Source organism: Saimiri boliviensis, chromosome 4, assembly GCF_048565385.1.
Source record: "Saimiri boliviensis isolate mSaiBol1 chromosome 4, mSaiBol1.pri, whole genome shotgun sequence".
In the NCBI taxonomy this organism is placed as follows: Eukaryota; Metazoa; Chordata; class Mammalia; order Primates; family Cebidae; genus Saimiri; species Saimiri boliviensis.
The window spans coordinates 85,428,456-85,451,165 of NC_133452.1; the positions used below are offsets into that span (position 1 = coordinate 85,428,456).

General features: G+C 41.3%; 2 protein-coding genes across 21 annotated transcripts in view; one reads left to right on the forward strand and one right to left on the reverse strand.

The window, feature by feature from the left end:
- Positions 1 to 2,770, reverse strand: part of DOP1A (DOP1 leucine zipper like protein A) — a 98,709-nt gene extending 95,939 nt beyond the window's left edge. For 6 of the 18 annotated variants that reach the window (XM_074397752.1, XM_074397748.1, XM_074397750.1 and 3 more), the window contains exon 1: positions 1,445 to 2,574. The gene's annotated coding sequence lies outside the window, so the exon portion shown is untranslated. Of the gene's footprint in view, positions 1 to 1,444; positions 2,576 to 2,665 lie in introns of those variants that run through there. The other 12 variants (XM_074397766.1, XM_074397759.1, XM_074397756.1 and 9 more) reach the window with 6 other exon arrangements.
- A 3,238-nt stretch (positions 2,771 to 6,008) lies between these two features.
- The window catches only part of UBE3D (ubiquitin protein ligase E3D), a 196,214-nt gene continuing 179,512 nt past the window's right edge, over positions 6,009 to 22,710 (forward strand). For 2 of the 3 annotated variants that reach the window (XR_012517254.1, XM_003922977.4), the window contains exons 1-2: positions 6,009 to 6,215; positions 18,998 to 19,194. Coding sequence is in view for 2 of the 3 variants with exons in the window: in XM_003922977.4 (XP_003923026.1) it covers positions 6,139 to 6,215; positions 18,998 to 19,194 (274 nt within the window). In the remaining variant the exon portion in view is untranslated. The remainder of the gene's footprint in view (positions 6,216 to 18,997; positions 19,195 to 22,710) is intronic. The other variant, XM_074397770.1, reaches the window with a different exon arrangement.

A 22,710-nucleotide genomic window follows, 5' to 3' on the forward strand; every position in this document is an offset into this window, starting at 1 on the left:
TTTTCTTTAGTAAATGTGATACCCTATCATTGACCAATGCAATGAAAGGTCACTGAGATTTCAGGCTTGGATAGCTTGCAAAGGAGGAAGTAAATACAATAAAAGAAAAAGGGAAACCGCCAATTAAAGACAAATGGATCATATTTTCATATAATAAATTCTCAATTAAAACTGCTGGCTATTACACAAAAAATATTAGTTTTACATTTCTACTTAATAGTTCCAGGGAGAGAATTTACCTGAATTAAGGCTTATCTATTAAAATTTCATGTTCTTTTCCCACCTCTATGCCCAAGCAAAATTGTACATTAACACCATTCACCCTAAGAAAGTAACAAAGAATGGACAGAATACCCACACTGGTTGTGTGCTATTGAAACTTAACAGAATTTAGCAAAACAATTTAAGATTGTGTTCAGCACACATCCTGTTTGTAAAGCAATTTAGAAATAACCGTCTCAGAATTTGTGTTTTAGCCTTTAGCTCTTTTCCATGATATAACCTCTTAAAATTATGTAGTTATTACACAGTAAGCACATTTGGGGTGGCTTGTACCACAATTTCATTTTAGGAATTCAAGACTTAAGGAGAAATAATAAAAGTGATGCCATTATCAACAAGTTTTCACCTGGAACTTTAAAACGCCATTTTGAGTAACATCAACTCCACTCCACCATAAAATCAAATTCAAAATGTTATTATGGTTTTAAAAAATTTTTTAAAAACAGAAAAAAATAACTCTTCTGTCAATAACTAAAGCATTAAGATTCACGGGAATTTAAGTGTGTCTTTAATGTTTTACTAAGAAAAATATCTTTTTTTTTTTTATACAAGTGAGTTGGCACTAGATTTTCATGCTCCAAAAAGCTTAAAATGAATGACAGCCAAAAAAAAAAAAAAAAAAAAAAAACAAGCCTAATGCATGGACTTTTATAGTTGAAAGGGACTCAGCTCAAGTACAGTAGTTTTCAAATTTGTATTCCATGTAATTATATTCTGAGCGTTGTTAACCAATTGGCCATGAGAAAATAGATTAGGTAAGTATAGGGAATGCTAGGATAACCTTCCCCTGGAGATTTACATGTATGAGCCTAACAGTAAAGGTTTTGAAGAGTCCGGCCTTTAAAGGCAAAAAAGTTAAACCTAGCTTAACCTAGCGTGCTCTCAAATTATTTGCCATCTAACACTGCTTTGGGGGAAGTAAGCCTATCAAATGACTTTAGAAGACTGTTCTGAGGGAAACACCAGTTTGGAAAATCCTGGTCTTTTCAAATTCCCTTAAACAATGACAAAACTAAAGCCTAGAGATCACACCTGGTTAGTAGCATACTAAAGGACTTGAATCTAATCTCCATCCCAAAGTCAGAGCTCATTCCATTACTTTAACTACAAAATAGGAATTCTTTGAACATCTACAATCAAACATTTAACTGACAACACTTACCTTACATTTAAGATTTGGGATATGGCGTCACATTTTCTGGTTTGTGTATTAACTCAGGTGTTTCTAGTTCTTTCAGCACTAGGTTCCCCAATAATCAAGCCCACGTGGAGATTTGCTACTGCTTAACAATTATAGAGAATGTTTTAGTTATCAGTTGTGGCTGAAAGTAATCACTAAAATAAAGCATTTAGACTACTCGGTGGTTTTAATTTACTCATAACTTCAGTCGGTCCACGTAAATCACTGTGTTACCTATCAGGTGGTGAGTTACTTAACACAGTAACGCTGACATGTTATTCACTATATATCATATTAATACCTACAAACAAAATTAAAAGTAAATAACTTATATCTGCATAGACAATAGCCAACAACATCAAAACAGTTATTTGTCTCTCTACAGTTCAGGGCCTATTTGTCAAGCAAACAGTTTCCTACATTTTCGGTAATTACAATTTTTTGACTGCTTTAGCTGGAGTCGAAGTAATTTTCCCAATCTTTATATTTTTCAAGCTCCACAGAACTCTAAGATAGTGTAAAAATGTTCAAAACACAATTTACTTAGCTTTTGAGAATAGTTGTGTGCATTCCCCGCCCGCTCAGGGTACTGGAATGGAGGAGGCCGAACAAGTGACTATTGCTATGTTGCAACTTTAAAAGGCTAGGAAATCAAAGGTGATAATTGTTAACAACCGCCGTTTGACTCTTCGGACTTTCTCTTAATAAACTTCGTGCAGGAACCCCCGCGGGCCTCCGTGTCTCCTCAATGCTGAAAGAACCCACCAGCTGAGGAGAAGGCACAATGCCTCGATTCCTCCAACAAAGAGGGTAGTCGGCGCGCCTCCACCTCACAGGTGCGACCTCTACCCCAGCTTGCGCACTGCTCCGCCCCAGCTCGGGAGGCTCGGGACCTGCCCCGGGGCCCGGCCCCGCCTCCGGCCTCCCTGGCCCGAGGCCGCCCTCGCGCTTCCGCCCGGTCCTGGCTCCGGCCCCAGCCCTGGCCCTCCAGTCCCCGCGCAGCTCCCGACTTCCCGGAAACCAGAAGCCGGCTGACCAGCTTCGCGGCTCCAGGCGGGGCCAGAGTGACAATACCCTCGACGCCACAGTAGGCAGACCCGCGAGGCGTGCCGGCGGCTCAGAACCTAGCCTAGCCTGGCCGAGGAGGATGCTCGGAGCCGGCGACTAGCCTAGCGACCGCACCGGGGGCGGGAACGCTCTTACCTGCTGCGGGCTCAGCCGCTCCCCGCCGGCACCGCTCTCCTGGCAACCGCGGCAGCTTCACCGAGGCCGGGAGCCGAAGGGCCTAGTGACAGCTCCCAGCGTGCACCGCGCTCGCGCCCACGCCGGCGTCGACGTCTGCGGACTTCGATCCCCGCCCCCGGTCGGCTTCTTGCCTCCCTGCGCTAGCTGTTGCCACAGCGCCCTCAAGTGGACTGTCGCGGGAAGCGGCCATGGCTACCAGTTTCAGGAGTGGCTAGAAAGGGGTTTAGCAGGTGTTTTCAACTTGCCAGCGCCAGTCTCATCTTGATGGAGAGTTTGAAGCAGCCGTCCCCAAACTACGGCCCGCGGGCCGCATGCGGCCCCCTGAGGCCATTTATCCGGCCCCCCGCCGCACTTCAGGAAGGGGCACCTCTTTCGTTGGTGGTCAGTGAGAGGAGCACAGTATGTGGCGGCCCTCCAACGGTCTGAGGGACAGTGAACTGGCCCCCTGTGTAAAAAGTTTGGGGACGCCTTTGAAGGGATAATAGGAACCCAAAACAGGTTTTAAATATTATTTAAATAACTATGTAGATATTATTTTAATAGTTTCTCAGTATTTCATGTGAGTAACCTGCGGCCCAGAGAGGTTAGGAGACTTGTGAAGTTAGGAGACAAATATTGGGTATCAGATTCGGAACTATTTTGAATCTAGAGCTCTTTTCTGTCAATCATGTCTAGTTATTCCAAGGTGGATTGCACCGTTTTGTTAACACTGTAGGGTCAAAAAAAATAGATTGAAGTTTTTACAAATACGTAATTAAATATATAGCAATCTTTGAAGCTGACAAACAATTACGAAAAGTAAGCTGTGCTAAGGAAGATGTGTATTTCAGTATAATGTGTCAATATTTAAACATTCAATAGCTTCGAGGATTAAAGGAGGATATGAATAGTTGAAATCATCATCCTTCAAATAGATGAATTGAGATCAAATAGTAGTAAACTTAATTTTTTCAGTGAGTTGTTGCTTCCATGTATGATTTCAAATTATTGTGATAGATATAATAATTTGTGCATCAACATGATGAACTTTAATAACCCCAAATACTGATTGTAGAAAAATCGTTTCAAGCTATTATCTTAAAATATATGACAGGATTTATTTATTTACAATTTATTGTCTGGGCTAGGTGGGTCGTGCCTGTAATCCTAGCACTTTGGGAGGCCAAGGCGGGCGGATCACATGAGGTCAGGAGTTCGAGACCAGCCTGGCCAACATGGAGAAATCCTGTCTTTACTAAAAATACAAAAATTAGCTGGGTGTGGCTTGCGCCTGTAATCCCTGCTACCGGGGAGGCTGAGTCAGGAGAATCGCTGGAACCCGGGAGTGGAAGGCTGCAGTGAGCCGAGATCGCGCCACTATACTCCAGCCTGGGCAACAGAGTGAGACTCCATCTCAAAAAAATAAATAAATAAAAGTAAAAAAGAATTTATTTATGGTATAGGCCGGGCGCTATGGCTCACACCTGTAATCCCAGCACTTTGGGAGCCCAGGGTGGGCAGATCACTTGTGGCCAGGAGTTCTAGACCAGTCTGGCCAACGTGGTGAAACCGCGTCTCTACCAAAAACATAAAAATTAGTCGGGCATGGCGGCACGCGCCTGTACTTTCAGCTACTCAGGAGACTGAGGCAAGAGAACTGCTTGAACCGGGAGGCGGAGGTCTCAGTGAGTTGAGATCGCGCCACTGCACTCCAGCCTGGGCGACAGGAGTGAAATTCCGTGACAAATATATATATATATGGTCTAATTTTTTTGTTTAGAAATACTTCAAATTAATGTGTTTGCTGTGCAGTAATTATTACTTTGAAATAATGAAACAGAACATCAATAAACAAGGTTTTATGTATACAAGCCATCACTATTTTTTTTTTTTTTTTTTTTTTTTTTGAGACGGAGTTTCGCTCTCGTTACCCAGGCTGGAGTGCAATGGCCTGATCTTGGCTCACCGCAACCTCCGCCTCCTGGGTTCAGGCAATTCTCCTGCCTCAGCCTCCTGAGTAGCTGGGATTGCAGGCACGCACCACTACGCCCAGCTAATTTTTTGTATTTTTAGTAGAGACGGGGTTTCACCATGTTGACCAGGATGGCCTCGATCTCTTGACCTCGTGATCCACCAGCCTCGGCCTGCCAAAGTACTGGGATTACAGGCTTGAGCCACCGTGCCCGGCCCCGACTATTTTTGTTTTAAAAAAATAGCAGCTTCTTCTTTTTAAGAAATCCTATTGTAAATTCTACCCTGGTCTTACATTTTAATGGTTCTTCATTATAAGTATTTACATTACATCAGGTTCTTTTTTTTTTTTTTTTTTTTTTTTGAGACGGAGCTACTCTCTTCTTACCCAGGCTGGAGTGCAATGGCGCGATCTCCGCTCACCGCAACCTCCGCCTCCTGGGTTCAGGCAATTCTCCTGCCTCAGCCTCCGGAGTAGCTGGGATTACAGGCACGCGCCACCATGCCCAGCTAATTTTTTTTGTAGTTTTAGTAGAGACAGGGTTTCACCATGTTGACCAGGATGGTCTCGATCTGTCGACCTCGTGATCCACCCGCCTTGGCCTCCCAAAGTGCTGGGATTACAGGCGTGAGCCACCGCGCCCGGCTTATATCAGGTTCTTTACTGTGTCAAACTTTTCAAAACTATCTTCTAGTCGTAATGGGATGACGACTTCCCTTAGTTTTTACTTCTGTGAAAGTAAAGAGTGGAGCTGTACATACGTAATCATTCTCATCGTGCTTTTTTACCCCTAAAAAATGGTTAATCCTGTATTCAAGATAGACTTCAGCCACACTCTTCTGCATCAAGTAACAAAATACTTCCTTACGTTTTTGCACCTGTTTCAATTTTGGAGCTATCCTGTCTAAGTTGAGAAGCAATGGCAAGTCAATTCTTGAAATTTTTGTTGCTTTAGACAGACACTAACTGTCCTTGTTCATAAAAGAGACCAGGATAAAGTGGGTTTGGGGCGGGGAATTCTGCTCTTGGATCTCCTGGGGACAAAGCCCACCTGTAACACCTGCCTCTATCATCTCCTTCCCTTCGAGCTAGCCAAAGGAGTGTGACCTGGGTCTGATTTTTATGGTCATTTCCAGGGAGGCTGACGTGTCAAGTCACGCTCATAAGAAGCAGAGTGGGAGGATAGCTTGCCTCTCGCCGCCCACCCTTCTCAGCGCTCTGGGCCAAAGCCTTGTTTTGAAAACGCGCGCCCCGCCCCGCCCTCCGGGGTCCCGCGCGTTCACTGTAGCGCGCTCTCCGGCCGGCAAGCGGCGCTGTGAGCTGGTAGGCGGCGTCAGCCGCGCGTCCGGTACTGGCGCCTGCGCCGCAGCGGCGCTGCTGCTGGTTGGTCCGCGGTCCGCACGTGGAACCGCTCCTGGTCAGGTTGACCCGCGCCCCTTGGACCCTCCGGCTTGGTTCATCCCGGGATTGGACGCCCGCCATGGCGGCAACTGCGGCGGAGACGCGCGTGTTTCTGGAGGTGCGGCGACAGCTGCAGAGCGCGCTGCTGATCCTGGGGTAAGAACTGGGATCCTAGGCGCGGTGCTCAGCACGCTTTTCTGCTCCCGGGGGCTGGGGGCTGGTGAGTCTCTCTCTGCCTCTCTGGGTACGAGGGACTTTGAGTGTCTTGTTTCCAGTTGCGTAGAGCCTCTCGACCACTCAAACTGAAGCTTTCCCCTGGAGTCGCCTCCGCCACTCCCACCCCTACTGACAGTCTGGGTGTCTTTGGGGTGCTTTTTAGAAACTCAGGGTCTCAGCCCCACACCCGACTTACGGAATCAGAACTTTTATTTAAACAAGATTCCCAGGAATCAAATGCACATTAAGATTTGAGGAACGGTGATATAAAACACTCTTGGCAGTGCCTGGCGTTTCCGACAAAACAATGCAAAAAATGCCTCCTCTACTTCTCTTCGGGATCCTCCTCATTGGATCAGTTCCTGTGTGTTCGCGTCTTGTTTTGTAAATAACTTCGGGTCTTTTCCCTTCAAACTGCTCTTTGCAGAGAAACCACACAATCATTCAATAAACGTGAGTTTAGTGAACCACTAAGAAAGGTTGCAGACTGCTCATTGGAGCTCGTTCTTTTATTCATGTTCTGAGTTACAATGAGAACGTTGAACTTGTTATTTACTACACAAACAAGAGACTTCTGGGAAAATGTTCTCTTTTTTTGTTTGAAAGCAGTTTTATGATTTGTGGTCCCCTTGCCTATTCCTTTGTAATCGCTGTCTCAGAGAGAGATTAAATTACATGTTAAAATCCTGAGAATGTTATTACACAGTGTCACAGGTAGATTGATGCTTAGTTTTTTCCTCTTTTCTCTCAATCTGCCAGATATGTCGTGTGGCAGTTGGATATGGCGTGAGAACTGAGTTCAAACGCTTGCTTCCTCACAAAGTTAGAATAATTTGATCTGAATTTCTTCAATCTTGAAATGGAAATAATACTTAGTACTCTAAATGTATTTCTTTTTCTCTTTCAAAAATCTTGAATTTGGACACATATCTCCAATTCTGGTGCACCTTGTAATTAGGAGCCCAAGTCCTACCAAAACAAAACAAAAAACAAACCAACATGCCAAGAAACCCTCCCTTCTTCTCATCCAGGGTTCTTTCACAGTTCCCTTGGACTACTCTCCCTTGTTTAAACTACTCTCCCTTGTTTAAGCAAATTAGGAAACCTAACTTTGCTGGACTTAGTTTTGACATTTCCTGAACTGCTTATAAATGGATTCATACAATATATACACATTTTTTGTTTCTGGCTGCATTCCTTCCATAGTATTTTAAAGATTCATGTTCCATCTATGTGGCTGCATATATCAGTAGTTCGTTCCTTTTTCTTGCTGAGTTTTCCGTTGTATGAATATACCACAATTCATTTGTCTGTTTTCCTATTGCTGGATGTTTTTCTTGATTCCAGAGTTTGCTTATTATGACTACAGCTGTCATAACATTATTGTATAAATCTTTTTTTGGACATACATTTTCATTTATTTTTAGGTAAGTACCTAAGGGTACTTACCTGAAATTTCTGGGTCATGGGACAGATACGCGTGTTGTTTTGTGAGAAATTACCAAACAGTTCTCCGAAGTGATTGTACCAGTTTACACACTCAACCAGGAAAAAAAAAATGAGAGTTTCAACTGCTTATATTCTCACTTGGGTTTAGTATTGTTAGTCCTATTAGTCTGAACCATTCTAATGGGTGTAAAGTAGTATCTTGTAGTTTTGATTTTCACTTCACTGATGACTAATAATGTTAAGTGCCTTTTCACTTGTTTTTTTGCAATTCATATATGTTCTTTCTAAAAGGGTCTTCTAATTTTTTTGCTGCTTATTAGATTATTTGTCTTATTGTTTAATTGAGAGTTCTTTATACAGTCTCAAAACAAGAGCTTTTTCATGTAAGTGCCTTGTGAATATATTACTATTCATATCTGTGACTGACCTTTTCATTTTCTTTTTCTTTCTTTTGAGACAGGGTCTCAGTCTACTACCCAGGCTGCAGTGCAGTGGTGTGATCATGGTTCACTGTGGCCTCAACCTCCTGGGCTCAAGCAATTGTCCAACCTCAGCCTCCTGAGTAGCTAGGATACAGGTGCATGCCACCGCACCCGGCTAATTTTTGTATTTTTTTGTGGAGATAGGGTTTCACCATATTGCCCAGGCTGGTCTCGAGCTCCTAGACTCAAGCAGTCTGCCCGCTTTGGACTCCCAAAGTGCTGGAATTACAGGTGTGAACCACCATGCCCAGCCTAATTTTCTTAATAGTGTCCTTTGATGAACAGAAATTGTTTTAATAAAGTCCACTCTATTGCTTTTTTTTCTTTAAGGGTTTTTTTTTTTTTTTTGGTGTCTTAAATCTTTGCCTACCTCAAGGTCATGAAGATTTTTTGCTAAGTGTATTTTCTAGCAGTTATATAGTTTTAGCTTTTACATTTTGATCTGTGATCATGTTGAATTCAATTTTGTGTTTGCAGTAAGGTAGGGATCAAAGTTCTTTTTTTTTTTGTATAAGGATATCCAGTTATTCTGTCACCATCAGTTGAAAAGGCCATAATTTCTCCCATTAAAGTAACTCTATATCTTCATGAGAAATCAATCGACTATACTGCTTGCATAGTATGTCTTTTCTACCCTCTTAACTTGTCTTAGGTCTTCCAGTATAAAGCATAAAACTGTAAAAATACATATTTCTATAAAAGTAGCATAAAACTATATGCTGTTTTTAAAAATATATATAGTTTGGTGATTTTAAATCCATTCTGATCTGTGCGTTTTAATTAAAATGTTTAGTCTGTTTTGTAGTTAATGTAAATATTGGTGTTCCCGTTCCTAATAACTGTGGTTTGGATGTGTTTTGTCCCTACGTTTTGTCACGTTGATCCTCAATGTGGCAGTGTTGAGACATAGGGACTAGACTAGTGGGAGGTGCCTGGTTCCTGGGGGCAGATCCTTCTTGAATAGATTTATGCCCTCCCGTGGGAGATGGGTAGGTGAGTTCTCTTTCAGGAATGGATTAGTTCCTGCAATAGTGGGTTGTTAAAAAGAGTCTGGCTTCCTCATTTTCCATTCACAGATGTAAAGATCTATTTATGTTAAACCATCTTAGCATTTTGTGATAAACTTTGGCCATTCATTTATTCAATCCACAGATGTTTATTGTGTTCTTACTCTAGTATGGAAAAATCAAATTCTAAGTGCTGAGGATACAGCCATGAACAGTAATAACAGCAAAGGCAAGAATACTTGCCTTTGCTGAGCTTACAGTCTAATGGTGGCAGTACAGAAGAGGCAGCAGAGAATATACAAAATAAATAATTATATATTTGATAGAAGTAGAGAAAAAATTTCAAAAGGGATGAGGAGGAAAAAGTTACAATCTTTTATTTCAAATGAGAAATAGACATTTGAGTATTAAACTAAAAAGGGTGAGATGTAGAAGTGAAATACTTGTGTGAGACAATTTCCATTTGTGAGAAAGTACGTTTGAAAGGGTTCCTAGTTCAGAGAGATGTGGGTGAGGTGGGGCAACACATAGTAAAACATCTTATGACAGTGTGCTGGTACATGTTTAATATTCTACTCTCCATGAAAACAAAAAGACAAACAAAAGGTCTTGATTTACAGTATTTGTTGATTTCTTTGGTGTGAATACTTTTGCCATGGATGACCTTCAACCTACCAACTGGGTGAGTTGACCTGCTTTGCAGAACTGCTAAAATTTTAACAACAGGTTCTCCAAAGCTTATAGCATTCTAGAGTATAGTAATGGCCTGCTATACCACTGTGACTTATGGACCGTTGAAAGGACTTTAGTTTGTAGAGTGAGAGATGAAATCATTGGATAGTTTTAAGCAGAGTGTGATACCTGAAAGAATCCAAGTCAATGGTGAAGAAAGCCTCAACTGTAAAAATATTGTATGGACCTTGTCATCAAACTTAGTCTCAAAGTAGGACTTTCCTAAATAACCATCATCCAGTCCTGAGAATTGGGAAATATGTTGCTACCAACTTACATCATTCATGCTTTGCCAATTGTCTGTTATAATATCCCTGATAACAGAAGAATCCAGTTCAGAATAATGCATTGCATTTCACTGTCATGCTTTCTTCGATTCAGTCTGGAAGAGTTCCTCATGTTCCATTGACTTTCATGATCCTGGCACTTTGGAAGATGATAGCACAATCATTTTGTAGAAAATCCTTCCATTTGGATTTCTCTTATGTTTCTTCAAGACAAGATTCAGGTTTTGCATCTTTGGCAGGAATATAACAATATATCAGAAGTGACGCTTCCTGTCAGGTGGTACAGGATTTTGCTTTGTTCCATCAAATTGGTTGTGTTAACTTTGAGCACTTAAGAAAGATGATGTCTGTCAGGCTTCTGTACCTTAAGTTTATGCTTTTTCTCTTCGTAATCAATAATTGGAGAGGTATTCTGAGATTATGTAAATACCCTGTTCCTCATCAGAGTTTCATTTTATTCATTTATGTATATCAGTAAGGACAAATGATTCTTACTGTGGGTTACTCAGTGGGTTTTAATTTTTGTTTTATTCAATGGGCTACTTTTTTGCTTATATTATACCAGATGTGGCCAAGGAAGTCCCTTCTGAATGGTTTCTGGATCTTTTTTGATACATCCCTGTCATTCTTTGATTTCTTTCTTTCTTTTTTTTTTTGAGACGGAGTTTTGCTCTCGTTACCCAGGCTGGAGTGCAATGGCGCGATCTCGGCTCACCGCAACTTCCGCCTCCTGGGTTCAGGCAATTCTCCTGCCTCAGCCTCTTGAGTAGCTGGCATTACAGGCACGCACCACCATGCCCAGCTAATTTTTTTTGTATTTTTAGTAGAGATGGGGTTTCACCATGTTGACCAGGATGGTCTCGATCTCTTGACCTTGTGATCCACCCACCTTGGCCTCCCAAAGTGCTGGGATTACAAGCTTGAGCCACCGCGCCTGGCCCCATTCTTTGATTTCTTCATGTTTCAACAACATATTCCAGGCTTATTTCATTCTTTCCCTGTTACAGCCCTGGAGGAACTTTGTTTTTATTTGTTTGTTCTGTTTTTTTTTTAAAGTGGAAAGTGACCTTTACAAACCAACATCTGGGCACTAAGTATACTCATCACTATTGGATGTCACTTCTCCCAGAACTGTGTATGACATATATATGATGTTTATATATGGATGTACCTACATACATATGTACATACATACATTTACATCTATCTGTATTACTGTATTTATAAACATTGAAAACCATCACTTCACACAGATATCTATTTCCAATTCTGGCCCACCACCATAGGGTCCATTCTAGTTATCTCCCTTTCTCTTTTTGTAACTCCATTCTTCCACAGTGAGAATCATGGCCCTCATTGTCCTGCTACCATTTATTATTTGGTCAGTCTCCCTCTATGTGATTGTCTGCTGGCATCCTTTGCCACCTCCTGCTGCTCATTGTTGACACTCTCCTCGCCTGCTAGGACCCTGTTGTGGACTGAATGTTTGTGTCCCCTCAAAATATATATGTTGAAATCCTAACCCCCAAAGTAATGATGTTAGGAGATGGGGCTTTGGGAAGTAGTTAGATTTAGATGAGGTCTTGAGAGTGGGGCTCCCCAATATTAGTGTCCTTGTATGAAGAGGAAGAGACATCAAACTTCTTTCTCTGCCATGTCTGTTGTTTAAACCATCTTCTATGGTATTTTGTTATAGCAGCTGAGCTAAGACGTGCTGCCCTCACTTCCTGTTAAGATTTCCGCCTCACCTGTTTTGTGATCTGACACCTCTGCTAAGTGGTCCTCCTGGTGGAAGCTCTCCACAGCCTGCTTGGTTTCTCATATCCATGCTGGGCCACTGTGTCACCACCCTTGTATTGGTGCCTCCCTTGCTTGGCCCTATAAAATGACTAAAGTTTTTGGGACTGGGAAGAAATGTGGTAAACCAGAGATGGGGTGGTAGTGGGGACTTAGGAACCCAGTGGTATGCCTTGCAACACTTGGAAGTGTCAGTTCTACACAGTCTACTTTGAAAGCCATTGACGTAGCAAACAGACTTTGTGTTATCTTTAGAGCAGTGGTCAGAGAACTATGGGCCATTGGCCAGATTCTACCTGCAGCCTGTTTTGGTACAGCCTGTGAACTAATAATTGGATTTTTCTTTATTCTTTATCCCCCCCCTTTTTTTTTAAGACAGGTTCTTGATCTGTCGCCCAGGCTGGTGTGCAGTGGCATGATCATGGCTCACTGCAGCCTCCTGGGCTCGAGTGATCCTCCCCATCTCAGCCCCTTGAGTGGCTAGGACTACAGGTGTGTGCCACTATATCCAGTTAATTTTAAAATTTTTTTGTAGAGACAAGAGTCTTGCTATGTTGCCCAGACTGATCTTGAACTTCTTTTATTATTATTATTATTATTATTATTATTATTATACTTTAAGTTATGGGGTATATGTACAGATCTTGCAGGATTGTTACATGGGTATACACATGCCATGGTGGTTTGCTGCCTCCATGCCCCATCACCTACATTAAGTATTTCTCCTAATTTTATCTCTCCCCAACCTCTCCACCCCTGCTATCGATCCCTTAGCCCCCACTCCCCAATAGACCCCAGTGTGTGATGTTCCCATCCCGGTGTCCATGTGTTCTCATTGTTTCAACACCCACTTATGAGTGAGAACATGTGGTGTTTGATTTTCTGTTCTTGCGTCAGTTTGCTGAGAGTGACGGTTTCCAGATTCATCCATGTTCCTGCAAAGGACATGAACTCATTCTTATTTATGGCTGCATAGTATTCCATGGTATATATGTGCCACATTTTCTTTATCCAGTCTATCTTTGATGGGCGTTTGGGTTGGTTCCAAGTCTTTACTATTCTAAACAGTGCCACAGTGAACATATGTGTGCATGTGTCTTTATAATAGAATGATTTATAATCCTTTGGTTAAATACTTAGTAATGAGATTGCTGGGTCAAATGGAATTTCTATTTCTAGGTCCTTGAGGAATTGCCACACTGTGTGCCACAATGGTTGCACTAAACTGCACTCCCACCAACAGTGTAAAAGTGTTCCTATTTCTCCACATCCTCTATAGCATATGTTGTCTCCAGATTTTTTAATGATTGCCATTCTAACTGGTATGAGATGGTATCTTAATGTGGTTTTGATTTGCATTTCTCTAATGATCAGTGATGATGAGTATTTTTTTTCATATATTTGTTGGCCACGTAAATGTCTTCTTTTGAAAAGAGCCTGTTCATATCCTTCCCTGCTTTTTGATGGGGTAGTTTGTTTTTTTCTTGTAAGTTTGTTTAGGTTCTTTGTAACTTCTGGATATTAGCCCTTTGTCAGATGGCTAGCTTGCAAAATTTTTTTCCCATTCTGTTGGTTGCTGGTTTACTCTATTGATTGTTTCTTTTGGTGTGCAGAAGCTCTTAAGTTTATTTAGATCACATTTGCCTATTTTGGTTTTTGTTGCCAATGCTTTTGGTGTTTTAGTCATGAAGTCCTTGCCTATGCCTATGTCCCGAATGGTATTGCCTGTATTTTCTTTTAGGGTATTTATGATGTTAGGTCTTATGTTTAAATCTTTAATCCATCTGGAGTTAAGTTTTGTATAAGGTGTAAGGAATGTGTCCAGTTTCTGCTTTCTGCACATGGTTAGCCAGTTTTCCCAGCACCATTTATTAAACAGGGAATCCTTTACCCATTACTTGTTTTTGTCAGATTTGTCAAAGATCAGATGCTTGTAGGTGTGTTGCGTTACTACCGAGGCCTCTGTTCTGTTACACTGGTCTGTATCTCTAGTTTGGTAGCAATACCATTCTGTTTTGATTACTGTACACTCACAGCATAGTTTGAAGTCAGGTAGCTTGATGCCTCCAGCTTTGTTCTCTTTGCCTAGGATTGTCTTGGCTATGCAGGTTCTTTTTTGGTTCTATATGAAGTTTAAGGTGGTGTTTCCAGTTCTGTGAAGACGGTCAATTGTAGCTTGATGGGGAAAGCATTAAATCTATAAATTGCTTTGGGCAGTATGGCCATTTTTACAATATTGATTCTTCCTAACCATAAGTATGGAATGTTTTTCCATGTGTTTGTGTTCTCTCTTATTTCCTTGAGAAGTGGTTTGTAGTTGTCATTGAAGAGGTCCTTCACGTCCTTTGTTAGTTGTATTCCTAGGTGTTTTATTCTCTTTGTTGCAGTTGTGAATGGGAGTTCACTCATGATTTGACTCTCTCTCTGTTACTGGTGTATAGGAATGCTTGTGATTTTTGCACATTGATTTTGTATCCTGAGACTTTGCTGAAGTTGCTTATTAGCTTAAGGAAATTTTGGGCTGAGACAATGGGGGTTTCTAAATATACAATCATGTCATCTACAAATAGAGACAATTTGACTTCCTCTTTTCCTAATTCAGTACGCTTTATTTCCTTTTCTTGTCTGATTCCTCTGGCTAGGACTTCCAATACTATGTTGAATAGGAATGGTGAGAGAAGGCACCCTTGTTTAGTGCCAGTTTTCAAAGAGAATGCTGCCAGTTTTTCCGATTCAGTAAGATATTGTCTGTGGGTTTTTCGTAGATAGCTTTTATTATTTTGAGATATGTTCCATCGATACCTAGTTTATTCAAAGTTTTTAGCATAAAGGGCTGTTGAATTTTGTCGAAGGCCTTCTCTGTATCTACTCAGATAATCATGTGGTTTTTGTCTTTGGTTCTGTTTACGTGATAGATTACGTTTATAGATTTGTGTATGTTGAACCAGATTTTCATCCCTGGGATGAAGCCTACTTGATTGTCATGTATAATCTTTATGATATGCTGTTGGATTCAGTTTGCCAGTATTTTATTGAAGATTTTTGCATCTATGTTCATTATGGATATTGGCCTGAAATTTTCTTTTTTAGTTGTTTCTCTGCCAGGTTTTGGTATCAGAATGATGTTGGGCTCATAAAATGAGTTAGGGAGTATTCCCTCTTGTTGTATTGTTTGAAATAGTTACAGAAGGAATGGTACCAGCTCCTCTTTGGATGTCTGGTAGAATTCAGCTATGAACCCATCTGGACCTGGACTTTTTTTGGTTGGTAAGCTATTATAATATTGCTGCCTCAACTTCAGACCTTGTTATTAGCCTATTCATGGATTCAACTTCTTCCTGGTTTAGTCTTGTGAGGTTGTAAGTGTTCAGGAATTTATCCATTTTTTTCTAGATTTGCTGGTTTATATGCATAGAGTTGTTCGTAGTAATCTCTGATGGTAGTTTGTATTTCTGTGGAATTGGTGGTGATATCACCTTTATCATTTTTTATTGCATCTATTTGATTCTTCTCTCTTTTCTTTTTTATTATCTGGCTAGTGGTCTGTTTTGTTAATCTTTTCAAAAAACCAGCTCCTTGATTTATTGAGTTTTTTGAAGAGTTTTTGTGTCTCTGTCTCTTTCAGTTCTGCTCTGATTTTAGTTACTTCTTGTCTTCTGCTAGCTTTTGAATTTGTTTGATCTTGCTTCTCTAGTTCTTTTGATTTTGACAATAGGGTGTTGATTTTAGTACTTTCCTTGCTTCTCATGTGGGCATTTAGTGCTATAAATTTCCCTCTAGACACTGCTTTAAATGTGTCCCAGGGATTCTGGTACATTGTGTCTTCATTCTCATTGGTTTCAAAAAACATCTTTATTTCTGCCTTCATTTCATTATTTATCCAGTAGTCATTCAGGGGCAGATTCACTTTCCATGTAGTTGTGCAGTTTCACGTGAGTTTCTTAGTTCTGAGTTCTAATTTGATTGCACTGTGGTCTTAGAGACTTGGTTGTTAACGATTTCTGTTCTTTTGCATTTGCTGAGGAGTGATTTCCTTCTAATTATGTGGTCAATTTTAGAGTAAGTGTGATGTGGTGCTGTGAAGAATGTATTTTCTGTGGATTGGGATGGTGAATTCTGTAGATGTCTATTAGGTCAGCTTGGTCCAGATCTGAGTTCAAGTCCTGGATATCCTTGTTAATTTTCTGTCTTGTTGATCTAATAGTGACAGTGAAGAATTTTGTTATTACCCACCTTCTGAAGCCTGCTTTTGTCACTTTTACAAACTCATTCTCCATCCAGTTTTGTTCCCTTGCTGGTGAGGAGTTTTGATCCCTTGGAGGGGGAGAAGCATTCTGGTTTTTGGTGTTTTCATCCTGTTTTGCGCTGTTGTCTTCTCATCTTCAGGGATTTATCTACCTTTGGTCTTTGAGGTTGGTGACTTTTAGATGGGGTCTCTGAGTGGGCATCCTTTTTTGTTGATGTCAAGGCTAATTCTTTCTGTTTTTTAGTTTTCCTTCTAACAGTCAGGCCCATCTGCTGCAGGACTGCTGGAGGTCCACTCCAGACCCTGCTTGCCTGGGAATCACCTGTGGGGGTTGCAGAACAGCAAGGACTGCGGCCTGTTCCTTCCTCTGGTAGGTTCATCCCAGATGGTTACCCACCAGATGTCAGCCATAGCTCTCCTGTATTAGGTGATTCTTTCTTACAGGGGTCAGGGAGCTGCTTGAGGAGGCAGTCTGTCCCTTGTCAGAGCTGAAGTGCTGTGATTGGGGCTGAGTTGCTCCCTTCAAAGCTGCTGGGCAGGGACATGTAAGTCTGCTGCAGCAGAACTCACAGCTACTCCTTTTCCCAGGTGCTCTGTCCCAGGAAGGTGTGGCTTTATTTATAAGTTTCTGACAGGCTGCTGCTTTTCTCAGAGATGCTCTTCCCAGCAAAGAGGGAGTCTAGTCACAGTCTGCCTGCAGAGACATTTTTGATCTGCCACGGGCTACCCCCACCTGCTGTGTAAACTTCTTTGTCCTGTTGTTTATGCAGGTAAGGTTAGAGCTGCCACAGTAATGGCCTACCTCCAAGGAACTTGACTGTCCAGGGTCGTGCTCAAACTGTTGTGCTGGCTGCGAAAATCCTTAGCCAGTGAGATTCAGTTTGCTGGTCTCTGTGGGGATGGGATACCCCCAAGCCGGGTCACCTGGCTCCCCGCCTTCAGCCTCCTTTCTCTCAGGTGTATGGGCAACTGTCTCACAGGCACTCCAGGTGCCAGTCAAAACGGCTGCTTGGATTTGTGTGTGTGTGGTGGGGGGCACTGGCGGGCTCGTGGTGCCAGCTGAATTGGCTGCTCAGACTTTAATCGGCTGCCCAGATTTGCCCTGGAAACCTGTCAGCATGCGGGGATCTCCTGGTCTGTGGGCTGCAAAGACTTCAGGAGAAGCGCAGCATCAGAACTGAAGCTCTGGAGTGGCTGGACATCCCCAGTGGCCTCCATTGTATAGGAGGGAGGGCCCTCTGGCCTGTTGTACTTCCCAGGTGAGGCAGCACCCCACCCTGCCTCAGTTTACCCTCCTTGGGCTACACCCACTGTACATCCAGTCCCATTGAGATGAACCTGTTACCTCAGTTGGAAATGCAGAGATCACTCACTTTCTGCTTCGCTCTTGCTGGGAACTGTGCTTCAGAGCTGTTCCTATTTGGCTGTCATGGTGGAAGTCCACTGGTCTTGAATTTCTTGGTCCAAACCATCCTCCCACCTCAACCTCCCAAAGTGCTAGGATTAGAGGCGTAAGCCATCTCTACCTGCTGACTTTACATTTTTTAAGGATGTTTTAAAAACTAAAAAGTAGAATGTGTATTCATACATCACTATTGATGAGACCATATATGGCTCATAAATCCTAAAATATTTACTACCTGGTCTTTCATAGAAAAAGAAGTTGCTGACCCTTGTTTTAGAGTATCAATATTTCTTAAACACCATTTCTTGAAATTGGACTTTTGACTTGGGTTTGAGGCTGTCGTCCCTGCAGAAAAACTCAGGTGCTTAATATTCTTAGTTGCCAGTTAAGTGCAGATCCATATGCTTTGAAAAGGAGCTAGCCAAAAAGTAGATGTAAGATATTCTAAGGTGGATTTCTAAGGCCTAACCAAGGTTCACACTTGAATACATGGTCTGCCTTCTGTACTTAAATGACACTCAAGCAAATGGTCTATTGTCTGCACTTAGTTGACTCTGTGTTGATGGTCTGCTGTCTGCACTTAGTTGACACTGTGTTGATGGCCTGCTGTCTGCACTTAGTTGACACCATGTGGATGGCCTGCTGTCTGCACTTAGTTGACACTGTGTGGATAGCCTGCTATCTGCACTTAAGAGGGAGCCATGGTACTTTGCACCTCTGTTGCAATGCTAAGCCGATTGCAGCTTCAGAGGAGGGTCATTTCCATGCATGCCTTTATCGCCACTATACTTTTGACACCTGGGGGCTTTTGACAGGGACTGTGTTTTACTCTTTTTTACCTATACTGAGTAATTTATGTTTACTGTGAATTGTATTAGTAAGTCCTTTCACACCTGATATTCATATGTCACTATATTGTTTTCTTTCTTTTTATTCTTAAAATTGACAGATTTTTCTCTTGTATCTTTGTTTCACTGAATCTTGGTCTCTTTATTAAAATCTTTTATATGAGATAACAGTACTTTGCTCTAATTTACTGTAAGATAAAACATGACTTTAGTGCTGTTCTCAGAAGAAAGAACCAAAAATCTGTCCCAGGACTTGCATATTATGGTGACAATGAAGGGCACTGACCAGATCTAAATCTAGTGTAGTTTGCTTTCCTTTATGATTTGCTTGCTCCTGATATTCTGGGGCAGTTACTTTTAGAGCCCATACTGAAGAGAAACAAAGAGATCCTTAGCCATTTTTGTTTCTTTCTTCATGTGGATTTCATTATGAGAAATAATTGGTTTGGGTTTTGTTTTTAATTACCAGAGAACCGAAAGAAGGAGGTATGCCCCTGGATATTTCCATAATGCCATCTTCACTCCAGGTGAAAACCCCTGAAAACTGCACGGAAATCCAACTTCCAGCAGAGGTCAGGCTTGTACCTTCCTCTTGCCGTGGGCTGCAGTTTGTTGCTGGAGATGGACTGCACCTGCGGCTGCAGGCACAGGCAGAATTAGGCACAAGTGAGTAATGTTAGCACTTCTATTTCTGTATTTACCTTTCTGTTATAAACCAAAGGTGATTTTGCCTTCGGTAAGGTGAACTTTTCCCAGGTGATAAAAGGACTCATCAGCAGCATGGTAAAAGCTGGGGTTGAGAAGATCTAGGGTCTCTGTCAGCCTTACCAGTTATTGACTGTATGCAGTTGAACATGTTACCTAACCTCTCTGAGGTTTCTTCCCTCCTTCCCTCCCTTCTTTGTTTTCCTCCCACAGCAAAATTGAGCAGAAGGTGTAGAGATTTCCCATTTACCTGCTGGTTTCTTTAATTGTAAAATTTTCTGGCACAGGGATGGGAAGATTAAATCAGATAGCAATTGTGTAAGACCTGATGGGTTTGAAAACATTACATGGAAATTTATTCATTCAACAAATATTTTAGTTTGTGCTATGTGCTAGTCATCAACCTAGATGCTGGGGATACAGAAGTGAACAAGGTAGGGGAGATGTTTGCTCTCATGGAGCTTACTTTGTAATTGGTGGGAGCAGATAATGAACAAACAATTTAAATATTAAGAAAAGTGTTATGATAATATAAAACAGAATAATGGAATAGGGAGTGACTAGTGTTGGCCGATGGATGATCAGGTAGGCCACTCTGAGGGGTTGATGTTTGACCAGAGTCCTGAATAAGGAAAATGATCCTATCCATGTGGGGACAGTTCCAGATAAGGAAAACAGTACACAAAAGGTCCTACAGTTGAGTTTGATACATAATTTAATTTTGATTTTTACTATGCCTATTATATTTACAACATGTTTTAACTGGTTTATTGATTCAGTAAGGCAGTAGAAATTTTCCTTTTCCTAAGACCTAGAGGTTATTTATTGAATAAAATTATTGATTCATTGCATCTATTACAATATATGTAATATATGCTTTGGGGGATTAAAATTATGTCAAAAGGGGAAACAGGCTGTAAAAGACTTATGCGATGTTTATTATCAGAGAAAGATTATAATTCTTTCAGCTACATGCTGACACTTTACTGCTGCCTCATCTGTAATAAACCTTTCATCTGAACTGTGTGGATCCTGGAGGTGGGGTCAGCAGGAGTGTTTGGAAGAGCCATTTGGGAGATGCTGAGCATTCTCTTGAGTCTCTCTTCTTGGCTTTTGTGAGGAAAGAGAAGACAGAAAGAGTTTCATTTCTTTTTTGCTGGAGAGCAATTTTTGCTCAAGTCCTGTATTAGTGAATAACTAGTTTGAGTTGGGTAGGGTTGGCTTTAGGAACAAGGGATAGGGAAAACAGATGTCATGGCACTTAAATGTTATAGGATAAATACTGGGAATGACTATTGGAATAACGATAACAAGAAGGTTAGGGTCACCAAGATGGGAAGTAGACTCCTAATAATGGGCAGAAAAAGTGTTATTTCAGGGAAGAGACCATGGAAATCTGGATGTTGTGTTGCCATCACCTTCTCCTTCAAAACAGTTACCTCTTTTACATGAGTAACCACAGCAGGAATTTTTTTTTTTTTTTTTTTTTTTTGAGACGGAGTTGCGCTCTTGTTACCCAGGCTGGAGTACAATGGCGCGATCTTGGCTCACCGCAACCTCCACCTCCTGGGTTCAGGCAATTCTCCTGCCTCAGCCTCCTGAGTAGCTGGGATTACAGGCACGCGCCACCATGCCCAGCTACTTTTTTGTATTTTTAGTAGAGACAGGGCATGGTCTCGATCTCTCGACCTCGTGATCCACCCGCCTTGGCCTCCCAAAGTGCTGGGATTACAGGCATGAGCCACCACGCCCGGCCCCACAGCAGTAATTTTGTTTTGGATCTGGAAATTTGGGAAAGGCAAGCATGAAAGCCACAGCAGAGTGTTTTCTGGGACTGTGGTTTTGAGATGGGGGAATAGAGACCACTGGGGACATAGTATTGGGTTTTTGCCCATCCATATTCTGTATTCTATAACTGAATATACAAATAATCAAAACTGGAATTATTTTTAAAAATTTAAATCTGCAAACATTGTTTAAACTATAGGACAAAATAAATTGCTATGTGCTGATTTGCCATTGTTTGTGTTCCTTGGTCTCCTATTTCTTTACACTTTTAATATATTTTGCTCAAGTATCTGAAAAGGAAAACTATCAAAGGCCTGTTCCATAATGCATGAAAGAGTATGCAAAACAGATTCCTCAGCACTTAATTGCCTGAGTGCCTTCCAATAATAGGTGGTGCATAAATATTTGCTGAATGAATAAATGTGAATAGATGTGTACTGGTGTGAACTTGAATCAAACTGTTTTGTAAGAAGTGACTTTTGAAAGTTTTAGCATTCAGTTTATGTTTCAGGGTTTTTAAAAAGTCGACTTTTCAATGCTGAGAACTCCCTTTAAGGACAAGTATAGTAAACATCATACTGGTATACTGCTATTTTGAATTCAAACTGTGACCCTCCATGCGGAACTAGCTACAGTAGGATGTATTTGAGCAAAGCCGTAGATTGATCCTCAGCAGCAACTCTCTCGAGACCAGGATTCCTCTATATCAAAAACTGAATTTTAAACCCGACCCAGTGCATCATACTGGGTGGCCAGCAGAGGGTAGTGTTTTACTGAAAATTTGTGGGTCTGGAAAGACTGTTTTGGATTCCTAGTTGTCCTTTTAATCTGCTCAAAGTTAAAGAAGAATACTGTTTATTTCACCTTAGTGCTATAGGGATTTCTGGCTACCCCTTAAAAACTGTTAAGATTTTTAATTTCCAAGGTGTAAACCTTTTAGCATCAGTTTTTTGAAATCTTAAAATACCTATAAAAGAACACAAACGAAATCCACATTGCTTGATTCTGATGGATATGACCTCATTTCTTTAACTAGACTTTTATAGACATATTTTAGTTGTTTCTTTTAAATGAAAGGTTCCTTATTTCATAAAAGAAATATTGGAAATGAAGAAAACTTGCTGCCTTATGTTGCTCTTTCCCCTAGTGTGAGAAATACACATTTTCCCCACAGCTTTCAATGTTTTCCCATAGCTTTCATTAGAAATTGAATTTTGCTCTGGGAAGACTGGACTCTTTTTGGAGCCGTTTCATTCCCAGGGATATATCCAATAAACACTAGTTTGAGATCTATTGTTTGTTCATTTGGTAATATGCTAGAATGGACATAAACCTTGTTTAAATAAAATTAAATTCAAATTTGACTGGGCATGGTGGCTCACATCTGTAATCCCATCACTTTTGGAGGCCAAGGCTGGTGGATCACCAAGTCAGGAGTTTAAGACCAGCCTGGCCAAGATGTTGAAACCTTGCCTCTACTAAAAATACAAAGATTTAGCCGGGTGTGGTCGTGGGCGCCTGTAATCCCCACTACTTGGGAGGCAGAGGCAGAGGTAGCAGTGAGCTGAGATTGCGCCACTGCACTCCAGCCTAGGCAACAGAGTGAACCTCCATCTGAGTAATAATAATAATAAAATAAAAATGAACTCAAATTTAAGAGTTCTGTTCACTCTGATGAAACTCTACTGT